This window comes from Oncorhynchus mykiss, chromosome 18 (assembly GCF_057628025.1).
Source record: "Oncorhynchus mykiss isolate SJ-2025 chromosome 18, ASM5762802v1, whole genome shotgun sequence".
Taxonomy (NCBI): domain Eukaryota; kingdom Metazoa; phylum Chordata; class Actinopteri; order Salmoniformes; family Salmonidae; genus Oncorhynchus; species Oncorhynchus mykiss.
In genome coordinates, this window is record NC_143039.1 from 57,900,992 (window position 1) to 57,915,747 (window position 14,756).

The window sequence follows — 14,756 nt, forward strand, 5'->3', positions numbered from 1 at the left end:
GCTGCATTGTTTGTCATATGTCCGTGTTTCCTGTGTGCTGACGCTGTTCCTGTCTTGTTCTATGTCTGTTCCCGCTGCTGCATTGTTTCTCATATGTCCGTGTTTCCTGTGTGCTGACGCTGTTCCTGTCTTGTTCTATGTCTGTTCCCGCTGCTGCATTGTTGTCATATGTCCGTGTTTCCTGTGTGCTGACGCTGTTCCTGTCTTGTTCTATGTCTGTTCCCAAATAAATGTCTGACTCCCCGTACCTGCTTCTCCTGTCCGGCGTCGGCCCTTACATACAGTTGAAGTCGGAAGTTTACATACACTTAGTTTGGAGTCATTAAAACGTGATTTTCAACCACTCCACAAATGTCTTGTTAACAAACTATAGTTTTGGCAAGTTGAGTTAGGACATCTACTTTGTGCATAACAGTAGTAATCTTTCCAACAATTGTTTACAAACAGATTATTTAACTTATAATTCACTGTATCACAATTCCAGTGGGTCAGAAGTTTACATACACTAAGTTGACTGTCCATTCAAACAGCTTGGAAAATTCCAGAAAATGATGTCATGGCTTTAGAAAATTCTGATAGGCTAATTGACTTCATCTGAGTCAATTGGAGGTGTACCTGTGGATGTATTTCAAGCCCTACCTTCAAACTCAGTGCCTCTTTGCTTGACATCATGGGAAAATCAAAAGAAATCAGCCAAGACCTCAGATAAAAAATTGTAGACCTCCACAAGTATGGTTCATCCTTGGGTGCAATTTCCAAATGCCTGAAGGTACCACGTTCATCTGTACAAACAATAGTATACAAGTATAAACACCAAGGGACCACGCAGCCGTCATACCGCTCAGGAAGGAGACGTGTTCTGTATCCTAGAGATGAACGTACTTTGGTGTGAGAAATGCAAATCAATACCAGAAAAACAACAAACAACCTTGTGAAGATGCTGGAGGAAACAGGTTCAAAAGTATCTATATCCACAGTAAAATAAGTCCTATATCGACATAACCTGAAAGGCCGCTCAGCAAGGAAGAAGCCACTGCTCCAAAACCGCCATAAAAAAGCCAGACTATGGTTTGCAACTGCACATTGGGACAAAGGTCGTACTTTTTGGAGAAATGTCCTCTGGTCTGATGAAACAAAAAATGTAACTGTTTGGCCATAATGACCATCGTTATGTTTGGAGGAAAAAGGGGGACGCTTACAAGCTGAAGAACACCATCCCAACCGTGAAGCACGGGGGTGGCAGCATCATGTTGTGGGGGTGCTTTGCTGCAGGAGGGACTGGTGCACTTCACAAAATAGATGGCATAATTTCAAGGAAAATTACGATGATATATTGAAGCAACATATCAACACATCAGTCAGGAAGTTTAAAGCTTGGTCGCAAAAGGGTCTTCCAAATGAACAATGACCCCAAGCATACTTCCAAAGTTGCGACAAAATGGCTTAAGGACAACAAAGTCAAGGTGTGGCCATCACAAAGCCCTGACCTCAATCCCATAGAAAATTTGTGTGCAGAACTAAAAAAGTGAGTGCGAGAAAGGAGGCCTACAAACCTGACTCAGTTACACCAGCTCAGTCAGGAGGAATGGGCCAAAATTCACCCAACTTATTGTGGGAAGCTTGTGTAAGGCTACCCAAAATGTTTGACCCAAATTAAACAATTTAAAGGCAATGCTACCAAATACTAATTAAGTGTATGTAAACTTCTGACCCACTGGGAATGTGATGAAAGAAATAAAAACTAAAATACATAATTCTCTCTACAATTATTCTGATATTTCACATTCTTAAAATAAAGTGGTGGTCCTAACTGACCTAAGACAGGGCATTTTTACTAGGATTAAATGTCAGGAATTGTGAAAAACTGAGTTTAAATGTATTTGGCTAAGGTGTATGCAAACTTCCGACTTCAACTGTATCTAGCCATAACACCTAACGAATATTGTGAACTTACCGGCAGTCCTGGTTCACCCATACCCAAGGGACCGGTGGGTCCAGGCCTTCCCTGGTTTCCTTTATTGCCCTGGGATACAGGAGAAATTAGGATTAGAGTCTGAAATATCATTAGAGGGATTACTAGAGAGATCACTAGAGAGATTGCATGACAGAAGTAACGCCTCCAAAAATAAAGAATATCTAAACTAACTTTAGGTCCAGGAAAGCCGATGCCAGTATCCCCGGGAGGTCCTGTCACTCCACCAGGTCCACGGTCACCCTGGGAAAGAGAGGGGCCTCATTCACCTTACCCCAACTTCCCCAATACATTTTAGCTGTATTTTTATCTAGAACATTTCTGGAGGTATTGGAAGTTTAACATCATCCTTACTTTGGGTCCTACAAGTCCTTCAGGGCCCTGGTCCCCGGGACCTCCACTAAGACCCTGCCACAGAGACAAGAAAACACCTCGGTCAATGCCTGAATTTAAATAATTTAAATATTCACAGGGTTTTGAGTTTTTCCTGGATAGAACCCCCCCCCCCCCCCCCCCCCCCCTAACTTCTTTTGTAATTGTAAATGCGTGTGAGCAGCGATGTGTGAGTTAAACCTAAGCTTTGGTTTCACATTCTCTGGTCAATGTTATGGTATGACAAACAGATCATGTATAGTTTGGAGGGTCAGGGTGTGGTCAATCAAATGATGTTTCCACTAGCCTCATCCTCCTTAGTTCTACAATTATTTGCATAGGTACTCCCTAGTCCCCATGGGAACATGATCTAGGACCAGGGCTAAAGTTTTCATCTAAAAACCACCACCGTATTCAGGTGATGGACTGCTGTTGTCATGCTAACGCTGGAGGGGCGTGAAAAGCGTTTAAGGAGGAATTAAAGGGGGTGGATAACGTGCCGAAACACTAATCCTGCAGGACAATAGTCTGGTGGGAGATAATAAACTGCAGGCTTGGATTGACTGCTTTAGATAGGCTCCATTATGGCGGGATAAGGACTAAGCCAGGACTCACATTCCATAAGTGCAGACTGGGAGAAGAGCTTCATACTCAGTGTGCATCTCCATGAGATACTGATGGTTCCAGTGAAGGGTCGGATGTAGGGGTGTAGACACAGGAATCGTTCAATTTGACCACTCACTCATTCACACACAGGTATGAATGGGCAGAGCGTTGTGTGAGGAGTGGGATTCTTCCAAATGTATAAAGCCATGGGGATTTCTCCTCAGTATGTAAATCGAAGACATTCATTTAGAACACATGCAAGTACATATACTGGATTCTAAAGATACTCAGGGCCTTATTCAATTAAACCTAGTTGTTTTACTGTTTCCAGCAGAGGAGGCTGGTGGGGAGCGCTATAGGAGGACGGGATCATGGTAATGGCTGCAATGGAAAATTGCAACGGAGTCAAACACATCACACATACGGAAAACACGTTTGACTCCGTTCCATCGATTCCATTCCATGCATTACAATTAGCCGTCTTCCTGTAGCTCATCCCACCAGCCTCCTCTAGTTTCCAGGGTAAGTCAAATATAATATTTTACCGGTACAGTGCTAAAGTGTGTTAGAAAGAATCGATATGAAGTTGAGTCACCTGCTCTCCTTTGGGTCCCCGAGGGCCTGGAGGTCCGTCTGGCCCCTGTGGGAACAGGTCACAGTCAGGCGGGGAAGAGGGACATAACAGCCTATTGAGGTTGCAGCCAAAAGTCACAAGAACTTTAAAAGGACATGTGCAACTCTCACTCCCAGTTACAAGCTTGCAAGCTGTTGAGTCTAGCGTATAGCTATCTCTTCACAATGCAGTTAATCCTCAGTCAGGAATTCATCCGAATGCACTGAGCAGCAGTTAGTGGGGGATAGCCATTTACAATGAACAGAGCAGAGGCATGGAGAGAGCGGAGAGAGTCATTCATAAAAAACCTACTTGATCTCCCTTCATCCCGCGGACGCCACACTCGCCTCTTTCCCCCTAGAAAACATTTTAATCAGAGAAGACTGAATTTTGACTGCGCTGAGTGTTTTAACCCGTGGCGTGCCAGAAGACCAGGGTACTGATTAAAACTGATGTTATCTAGCTAGCATGTAGTGTAGAACAAACACTACAGTCTACTGTTTGTTGTCAGGGTAGAATGGGGATCTTGACCAGCTGTTTCACTATGATTCAGTATCTAATCCATCATGGGTCAATTATCTTTGCACAATTAATTTACGGTCACCAAGTAGTACTGGTATCTCACCTTTTCCCCTCTAGTGCCGGGTCGACCCTAAAACAACAGGAGAGATCTCAATAAAAATCTATACATCAGTTATAATTCAACAATATACCTATTGTAACTATAACTATTGTTTTAGTCATCTATGCTACAGTACCTCGATACCCTCCATCCCAGGCCTTCCGTTGATTCCAGGTTCCCCCTACAGTGACACCAGAGACCAGACAGTGAATGCATCCATACAGTATATCCCTCAACATCTATAAAAACATCCCAACGAATGTCAACGTCTATAAAAACATTCCAAAGATTATCAACATCTATAAAAACATTCCAACGATTATCAACGTATATAAAAACATTCCAACGATTATCAACATCTATAAAAACATTCCAACGATTATCAACGTCTATAAAAACATCCCAACGATTATCAACGTCTATAAAAACATTCCAACGAACATCAACGTCTATAAAAACATTCCAACGATTATCAACGTATATAAAAACATTCCAACGATTATCAACGTCTATAAAAACATTCCAACGATTATCAACGTCTATAAAAACATTCCAAAGATTATCAACATCTATAAAAACATTCCAACGATTATCAACGTATATAAAAACATTCCAACGATTATCAACATCTATAAAAACATTCCAACGATTATCAACGTCTATAAAAACATCCCAACGATTATCAACGTCTATAAAAACATTCCAACGAACATCAACGTCTATAAAAACATTCCAACGATTATCAACGTATATAAAAACATTCCAACAATTATCAACGTATATAAAAACATTCCAACGATTATCAACATCTATAAAAACATTCCAACGATTATCAACGTATATAAAAACATTCCAACGAACATCAACGTCTATAAAAACATTCCAACGAACATCAACATCTATAAAAACATTCCAACGAACATCAACGCATATAAAAACATTCCAACAATTATCAACATCTATAAAAACATTCCAACGATTATCAACGTATATAAAAACATCCCAACGAATGCCAACGTCTATAAAAACATTCCAACGAACATCAACGTATATAAAAACATTCCAACGATTATCAACGTATATAAAAACATTCCAACGAACATCAATGTATATAAAAACATTCCAACGATTATCAACGTATATAAAAACATTCCAACGAACATCAACGTATGTAAAAACATTCCAACGATTATCAACGTATATAAAAACATTCTAACGAACATCAACGTATATAAAAACATCCCAACGATTATCAACGTATATAAAAACATTCCAACGATTATCAACGTCTGTAAAAACATCCCAACGATTATCAACATCTATAAAAACATTCCAACGATTATCAACGTCTATAAAAACATCCCAACGATTACAAACGTCTATAAAAACATTCCAACGATTATCAACGTATATAAAAACATTCCAACGATTATCAACGTATATAAAAACATTCCAACGATTATCAACATCTATAAAAACATTCCAACGATTATCAACGTATATAAAAACATTCCAACAAACATCAACGTATATAAAAACATTCCAACAAACATCAACGTCTATAAAAACATTCCAACGATTATCAACGTCTATAAAAACATTCCAACGATTATCAACGTATATAAAAACATTCCAACGATTATCAACATCTATAAAAACATTCCAACGATTATCAACGTATATAAAAACATCCCAACGATTATCAACGTCTATAAAAACATTCCAACGAACATCAACGTCTATAAAAACATTCCAACGATTATCAACGTATATAAAAACATTCCAACAATTATCAACGTATATAAAAACATTCCAACGATTATCAACATCTATAAAAACATTCCAACGATTATCAACGTATATAAAAACATTCCAACGAACATCAACGTCTATAAAAACATTCCAACGAACATCAACATCTATAAAAACATTCCAACGAACATCAACGCATATAAAAACATTCCAACAATTATCAACATCTATAAAAACATTCCAACGATTATCAACGTATATAAAAACATCCCAACGAATGCCAACGTCTATAAAAACATTCCAACGAACATCAACGTATATAAAAACATTCCAACGATTATCAACGTATATAAAAACATTCCAACGAACATCAATGTATATAAAAACATTCCAACGATTATCAACGTATATAAAAACATTCCAACGAACATCAACGTATATAAAAACATTCCAACGATTATCAACGTATATAAAAACATTCTAACGAACATCAACGTATATAAAAACATCCCAACGATTATCAACGTATATAAAAACATTCCAACGATTATCAACGTCTGTAAAAACATCCCAACGATTATCAACATCTATAAAAACATTCCAACGATTATCAACGTCTATAAAAACATCCCAACGATTACAAACGTCTATAAAAACATTCAAACGAACATCAACATATGTAAAAACATTCCAACGAACATCAACGTATGTAAAAACATTCCAACGAACATCAACGTATATAAAAACACTGCATTCTTTCTGTCACTACAAATGAACATGGTGGGATTATCTCAGGACAAAACGAAGAACTTACATGAAATCCTTTTGGACCGGGAGAACCGTCAGATCCAGGCTGGGCTGATTTCCCCTGCAGATTTCAAAGGAATGGAGAGATCATTCCATCAGAGGATCGAGGACAGATCGTTGGACAGAATGTGACTTTTTTTTTTTTCATCACTGGTTGTTCCCATAACATCCCCATAGTGTGTGTAGATTCGTGCGTACAGTAGGTGACCGTGGTCGTTCGGTGCGTGTCCCTGTCTATGCTCTTCCTGTGACCTCTCTATGTATTATCAGTCTCAAACCTTAAGTGGTAGCCTATACAACCTCAGTCAACTCAATAGTGTGAGGGGCCTCTGTGCCGTATAGCCTCAGTTAACTCAATAGTGTCAGGGGACTCTGTGCCGTATAGCCTCAAATAACTCAATAGTGTCAGGGGCCTCTGTGCAGTATAGCCTCAAATAACTAAATAGTGTCAGGGGACTCTGTGCCGTACAGCCTCAGTTAACTCAATAGTGTGAGGGGCCTCTGTACCTTATAACCTCAGTTAACTCCCTAACACCCTAATGCTCATCCCCTCCCTGTGTGTTTGCCCACACCTAATCTCCAATCCTTGACCACTGCTTCCAGCCAAAAGCCTCTCTTCAAAAGGCCTGCTAGTCAAGTCCCACTACTCTATTATGTTATTTTACGCCATGACCCTTCGACCCCTTGCACAGTACAGGCCTGCTACACTTGCAGTGTGGGAAACACTTCCTACTCTTTGATGTGATGCCCAGGACCACTCTTGTATACACAGAGGCCCACAAAGAGGCCAGATGCCCCGGCTATGAGCACCTGCTATGAGTATTCAGGGGTGTTACAGGGGCGTTGAGCAGTTTAGGGTGGGTTAGGGACAGGGGGGCTATTACTGGAAAAACCTCTGTTTGCAAACAAAAGGATATATAGGGGGGTTTACAGCCCAAGGTTGTCCAACTGGTGAACATGCCAGCAATAACACAGGCCTTTCTGAGGATTACTGCTCCTCTGTACTGCAGAGTAAACCACTGTCAACCTGGACACATCAACCTGGACACATGAGGTCAATTCACCAAACCAGTCAGTGCTTTTCAATGACGGAAATTGGAATTAAAACGTCAGTGTACTTCCTGAATTGAATGAATTGACAAAAGACGGAAGAGGACAACAAAATAAAAACTGAAGAAGAGTTATAGCGTATGGTATGTACTGGCTACTAGAGGATGCTTTTGAGCAAAAACAAGAATAGGTTAGACGATGAGACAGAAGTGGACTCACTGGGCTTCCAGGGGGACCTCTTTCTCCTTTATCACACAGACAGGACTTCGGCTGTGGGCACTGGAACCAAGGGAAGCAACATTTGAGTAGACACCTCAGAGATAGTCATCTTTACATTCCAAATGGATGGTTACAAGAAAAAGGGACATACTTACCCCTGTGTTGACAAGCGTGTTCTAAAAAAATAAGAAATAACAGCACTTTATATTTTGATAGCTCACACTTAGGTGCTCCGTAATGTACATGGTTAAATTGAGCCATTTTAATCCTGGTCAGGTAACTCACTGCGTGAGCCCTCCTGAATTGGGATTTAGGGGGTGAAGGAAAACATAAACATCTAGAAGTTTATGGCAATGTCAAGACATGTTGGTATCCTTGAGGACAGCTCACTCCCACCACCACTCACCAGTTCCCTGAAAAGTTTATCCTCCAGCAGGTTGTCTGTAAGGCTGAGGACGTGCTGCTGTGGCGGGGCGCTGGCGATGGAACGTAACCTGGCATTGGTGGGCATATCCCTGGGTAGACCCGACAGCCCGATGGTGAACAGACGAATGTTGTGGTTCTTGGCCTCGGATGCGGCAGTCACAGCATTGGGGCTCCGGGGATGGTCCACGCCGTCAGTCATCAGCAACATCACCCTCAGGCTGTTGGCCGCTGTCTCACGGCTAAACATCTGGGTGTTATAATCATTTGATTGTACTTTGATATTGGGTCTAACACTTGTTTTTTGGTGTAGTGCACTTTGTTCTCAATTGGGTTTACTTTTTTTTGTATAGTCCTCTATGGATAATCCAACTATCAACAAACTTTCATATGCAACCCTATTGGCTTGGGGCTAAGACTAGGGTTAGGTTTAGGTTTAGTGTAGAGTTAGTTGAACGGTTAGTTGATGGTTAGTTTAACATCCATCAACCATCTGCAAGGGACAATCCAAGTAAAGTGCTACTAGATAATGATATGCAGACCTGTGTAGCGTTAGTGATGGCGTAGGCTGAGTAGGTTCCGTGTCCGATGTAGGCCATGGACGCCACTCTGCTCTGGAACACGTCCACATCCTGCCAGTCTCGGAAGTTGTGCTCCAGAGAAACAGAACTAGGAGGAGAAGAAAAATAATAAGAAGAAGATGGAGAACAGTTAAACCTAGAGATGTTAGATGGAAGAGCAGTTAAACCTAGAGACGTTAGCTGGAGAGTGTAACAGTATAACTTTAGACTGTCACCTCGCCCATACCCGGGCGCGAAGCAGGGACCCTCTGCACACATCAACAACAGTCACCCACGAAGCATCGTTACCCATCGCTCCACAAAAGCCGCGGCCCTTGCAGAGCAAGGGGAACTACTACTTCAAGGTCTCAGAGCAAGTGACATCACCGATTGAAACACTATTTAGCACGCTAACTAAGCTAGCCGTTTCACATCCGTTACACTCACCCCCCTTTTGACCTCCTCCTTTTCCACAGCAACCAGTGATCCGGGTCAACAGCATCAATGTAACAGTATAACTTTAGACCGTCCCCTCGCCCATACCGGGGGGCGAACCAGGGATCCTCTGCACACATCAACAAGAGTCACCCATGAAGCATCGTTACCCATCGCTCCACAAAAACCGCAGCCCTTGCAGAGCAAGGGGAACTACTACTTCAAGGTCTCAGAGCAAGTGACGTCACCGATTGAAACGCTATTTAGCGCGCACCACCGCTAACTAAGCTAGCCGTTTCACATCCGTTACAAGAGCAGTTAAATCTAGAGACGTTAGATGGAGAGCAGTTATATCTAGAGATGTTAGATGGAGAGCAGTTATATCTAGAGATGTTAGATGGAGAGCAGTTAAATCTAGAGATGTTAGATGGAGAGCAGTTATATCTAGAGATGTTAGATGGAGAGCAGTTATATCTAGAGACGTTAGATGGAGAGCAGTTATATCTAGAGATGTTAGATGGAGAGCAGTTATATCTAGAGATGTTAGATGGAGAGCAGTTAAATCTAGAGATGTTAGATGGAGAGCAGTTATATCTAGAGATGTTAGATGGAGAGCAGTTATATCTAGAGATGTTAGATGGAGAGCAGTTAAATCTAGAGATGTTAGATGGAGAGCAGTTATATCTAGAGATGTTAGATGGAGAGCAGTTAAATCTAGAGATGTTAGATGGAGAGCAGTTATATCTAGAGATGTTAGATGGAGAGCAGTTAAATCTAGAGACGTTAGATGGAGAGCAGTTAAATCTAGAGATGTTAGATGGAGAGCAGTTAAATCTAGAGACGTTAGATGGAGAGCAGTTAAATCTAGAGACGTTAGATGGAGAGCAGTTAAATCTAGAGACGTTAGATGGAGAGCAGTTAAATCTAGAGACGTTAGATGGAGAGCAGTTAAATCTAGAGATGTTAGATGGAGAGCAGTTATATCTAGAGATGTTAGATGGAGAGCAGTTAAATCTAGAGACGTTAGATGGAGAGCAGTTAAATCTAGAGACGTTAGATGGAGAGCAGTTAAATCTAGAGATGTTAGATGGAGAGCAGTTAAATCTAGAGACGTTAGATGGAGAGCAGTTAAATCTAGAGACGTTAGATGGAGAGCAGTTAAATCTAGAGATGTTAGATGGAGAGCAGTTAAATCTAGAGACGTTAGATGGAGAGCAGTTAAATCTAGAGATGTTAGATGGAGAGCAGTTAAATCTAGAGATGTTAGATGGAGAGCAGTTAAATCTAGAGATGTTAGATGGAGAGCAGTTATATCTAGAGATGTTAGATGGAGAGCAGTTAAATCTAGAGACGTTAGATGGAAAGCAGTTAAATCTAGAGACGTTAGATGGAGAGCAGTTAAATCTAGAGACGTTAGATGGAGAGCAGTTAAATCTAGAGATGTTAGATGGTGAGCAGTTAGAGTTACGTGCCTTGCTCGAGGGCACAAGGGCAGAAGATGACATCTTCAGTGGGATACTAATACCAGCAACCCACTGGTTGCCAGCCCACTCCCGCCCAGATTTGTATCCCGGCTGCCATGGGATAGAACCTCTCTGGTTGTTAGCTCATCCCTCTAACTGCTACAGTACCAACCTGCTGTACTGCAGTGCAGCCAGCCTCATCCCTCTAACCTCTACAGTACCAACCTGCTGTACTGCAGTGCAGCCAGCCTCATCCCTCTAACCTCTACAGTACCAACCTGCTGTACTGCAGTGCAGCCAGCCTCATCCCTCTAACCTCTACAGTACTAACCTGCTGTACTGTCGTGCAGCCAGCCTCATCCCTCTAACCTCTACAGTACCAACCTGCTGTACTGCAGTGCAGCCAGCCTCATCCCTCTAACCTCTACAGTACCAACCTGCTGTACTGCAGTGCAGCCAGCCTCATCCCTCTAACCTCTACAGTACCAACCTGCTGTACTGCAGTGCAGCCAGCCTCATCCCTCTAACCTCTACAGTACCAACCTGCTGTACTGCAGTGCAGCCAGCCTCATCCCTCTAACCTCTACAGTACCAACCTGCTGTACTGCAGTGCAGCCAGCCTCATCCCTCTAACCTCTACAGTACCAACCTGCTGTACTGCAGTGCAGCCAGCCTCATCCCTCTAACCTCTACAGTACCAACCTGCTGTACTGCAGTGCAGCCAGCCTCAACCTCAGTCTCCAACCTGCTGCCTGGATCTGCATGAGCCGCGTGCTGATACGCAGGACGAAGTCTTTCTGCTTCTCAAACAGCAGCACCTTGGCCTTCTCTGAGCTGTCCAGGATGAACATGATCTCCACCGGGCAGATCAGAACTATTGGGAAGGGGGGGAGAGAGAGGGATGGAAAGAGAGACAGGGTGGAGAGGATTGCAGGTGAGTGAATGAATACATGAATGAATTAATTAATTAATGGATGAATTAATTAAAGAATGAAACCCACTTACTTTTCCCTTCATTTTGGAAGACCTGGTTGTCGTCTCTCTGGCCCTTCCTCCTCCTGCCCTGACCCCTGGCTGTGTGTGTTAGTACCAACACGAGGAGCAACAGCTCCACAACCTTCCTCATCTTGATCTCTTGTCCAGCAGCTCAGCCTAGAACCAACCAAACATGAGTTTGAGACAACTTCTCCTAATTCAGAACACACACAGCACACACAGCACACACAGACACACAAACAGACACACACGCACACAAACACGCCTCGTCACAGAAGAGTGCTATGACTTCTGTACACACTAGAGGGCGGCAACACCATAATACAACTTTAAATGACGCCAGATCAATTTGGGTTAATGCGATATCCTCGTTTGTTTGCAAGCAAAGGGAACAGGTTGTACATGAAGCCTCCAGTGAAGGAATAGCTGCAGCTGTAACTTCATAATGACTACCCAGGAAACCATAATCACTACTCTCTGTGTGAAATCATCTGTTTCTTTTACCAAAGTTATTGCCAGTTACTGTTTGCCTTTACAGCAGTAATTTTCAGGATATGGTCAGACTATTTTTTCTTCAGAAAATGTTCCCATTTAGTAACAAAATATTTTTTTATTTCATGAATTTAATTTTTATAGAGTTATTTGAATTGGAATTTGTCCCAGCCTTATTCATAATATTTAGCTGCAAATATTTCCTTGTGTGATTGTAAATGCATAATTCCTGAGAATTATTCGGAGAACAAGTTAATGCTATCAAATCAACGGATTGATTGATTTAAAAGCGCAGACAACACCGAACTCATCATTATTATCACTATTTATAAAAAAATAAAATATATTTCAATCTGGAATACAATATGCAACAAATGCGATTGTCATTGGACTGTCTACAACAATATTCTCTCTACGTGTTCAATAGCCTATACTTGATACAAATGTGTTACATAACATAGTTTCAATTCAATTAAACCTTACCTTGATTCTCATTTAAATACAATCAATCACAGTAATAGTCCGCTCATTTGGTCTCAATTACATAATCCGGTGGGCGAGTTTTTTATCCCCGGTTTAGTCCTAAAGCAAGAGAGAGCAACGGTGATCGACCCGCTCGAATCGATTCAAACATGCACGAGGGGGCTGCACTGGGAACACTGAATATTTATGAAGCGCACCTATCATCGCACTGTTGTCAAACAGCACGGGATGCCTCCCTTTACCAGTATTTTATAAAGCTACAGGGCTGATTCTTATCAGATTGATGGGGGAAAATGAGTTTAGGTTATTGCACATTTTTCATGTTGATAACATCAATAGTAAATCAGTTTTTTTCACTCTACAATATTGAGGCCAGTCCCACCACCTTGTTTTCTCAGTCATCATTCATGCCAACTATTGGTCTATAATATTTATTCATAGGCCCTATGCATAAACCTATCAACCTTCAACACCCTTCCCACCCAACCTCTAGCGTTATTAATGTGTTACAATCAAATAAATAACCCTAGTGGGACTACTGTACATGTTGACATTCATAGCTGTAGTCAATTGAGTCTTATTGAACCCACAGACAACCCCCCCCCCCCCCCCCCCCCCCAAGGCTTTTACCACTCGATCTTTGAAGATTTTAATGTGAGCACTTACTCATCCAGCACACAATGCATGGTTCAATGTTCTGAGTGATTGAGTTTCTACCATGATCCGCTGGGTCAAATACCAACCCTCACCGACATGCTTCTAGAACTCAACAGGGCCAATATGGCACTAAATATGACTTAAGGGGTAAAACACATGAGTACTGTAGACCTGGATCAAATATAAGTCAAATCCTTCAAAAAAATGGAAGTGCAGTTGATTTAGCTTGACCGGTAGGCTAGCCTACAATGAAGCCAATGTAATTATCCCAAAAGTGCCAACTCGGCCCACCTTGTATGTTGGTCAAACCACAGAAGTAATGTGCACTTCAAGAGTTTCGGTGACAATTTTTAAAAAGGGTTCTTCAAAGGGTTCTCCTATTGGGACAGCCAAGTAACCCTTGTAGGTTCTAGACAGCACCTTTTTTTCTAAGAGCGTAGGGATGGAGTGAATTATCTGTTAAAGGAAAGGAATAGGAGAAAAACATCATTGACCAATGACCTTCGAGTAACATCTTGGACCCACTCCAAGCAGCAACCCCACAAGTTCATGGAATGGCAAGTACCAGACCTCATCTGGATGACTGCAATATGAAAGAAACATCATCACTGTACCTGTCTCCTTCCTATAACTCACAGTAAGGAGACGTGACCGACAGGGTTTTTATGGCATTTCCAGACAAAGTAAATCAAAAGTGTCTAAGAGGGGTTGCTCTAGCTGAAAAGGTTAGCAATCTTCACATGAGATATGTCAGGTTTGGTGCAACAGGCCAGAAGGACTACAGATGTTGACACAATGTGTTTTTCTGAAGATGTAACGAAAAGACCTAGCAACTTCATTAAGGTCACTCACTATCACAGGAACCCAAGAGAGCAAACTTCATGACATGTTATCAAACACAGTCTAAACTACCTTACGAACTGTTAAAATGCTCAAATTAGCAACCTATATTCACAATAGGACACAGGAGTTAGTTGCATTAGTAGCCTAAAATATTTATATTTCACAATACTCAAAATGTCCTCCTGAGGAATCGGCCATAAACTTCCCTAGTTCCCTAGTTGAAGGGTGCCTAGGAGGGTGCTCACTAGCTGGAGGGGGGAAGTGATCTACATCTACACTGTGTGACAGGGATCATGATGCTTCTCCTTCCAGGCACTACTAACCCTGTGTCACAGCACAGTAGACTATAAAGATGTCAAACCACAGAACATGCCTGTCAAAAGGTTCTGCT

General features: G+C 41.7%; 1 protein-coding gene across 1 annotated transcript in view; it reads right to left on the reverse strand.

The window, feature by feature from the left end:
• Positions 1–13,043, reverse strand: part of col28a1a (collagen, type XXVIII, alpha 1a) — a 39,196-nt gene extending 26,153 nt beyond the window's left edge. The window contains exons 1-15 of the mRNA XM_036953015.2: positions 12,866–13,043; positions 11,900–12,046; positions 11,597–11,768; positions 8,979–9,105; positions 8,420–8,686; positions 8,169–8,189; positions 8,014–8,073; positions 6,752–6,805; positions 4,322–4,366; positions 4,189–4,215; positions 3,876–3,920; positions 3,546–3,590; positions 2,327–2,380; positions 2,147–2,215; positions 1,955–2,023 (exon numbers count right to left, since the gene is read on the reverse strand). Coding sequence (XP_036808910.2) covers positions 1,955–2,023; positions 2,147–2,215; positions 2,327–2,380; positions 3,546–3,590; positions 3,876–3,920; positions 4,189–4,215; positions 4,322–4,366; positions 6,752–6,805; positions 8,014–8,073; positions 8,169–8,189; positions 8,420–8,686; positions 8,979–9,105; positions 11,597–11,768; positions 11,900–12,020 — 1,176 coding nt within the window. The 5' untranslated portion in view covers positions 12,021–12,046; positions 12,866–13,043. The remainder of the gene's footprint in view (positions 1–1,954; positions 2,024–2,146; positions 2,216–2,326; positions 2,381–3,545; positions 3,591–3,875; positions 3,921–4,188; positions 4,216–4,321; positions 4,367–6,751; positions 6,806–8,013; positions 8,074–8,168; positions 8,190–8,419; positions 8,687–8,978; positions 9,106–11,596; positions 11,769–11,899; positions 12,047–12,865) is intronic.
• Between the last annotated feature and the right edge of the window lie 1,713 nt (positions 13,044–14,756).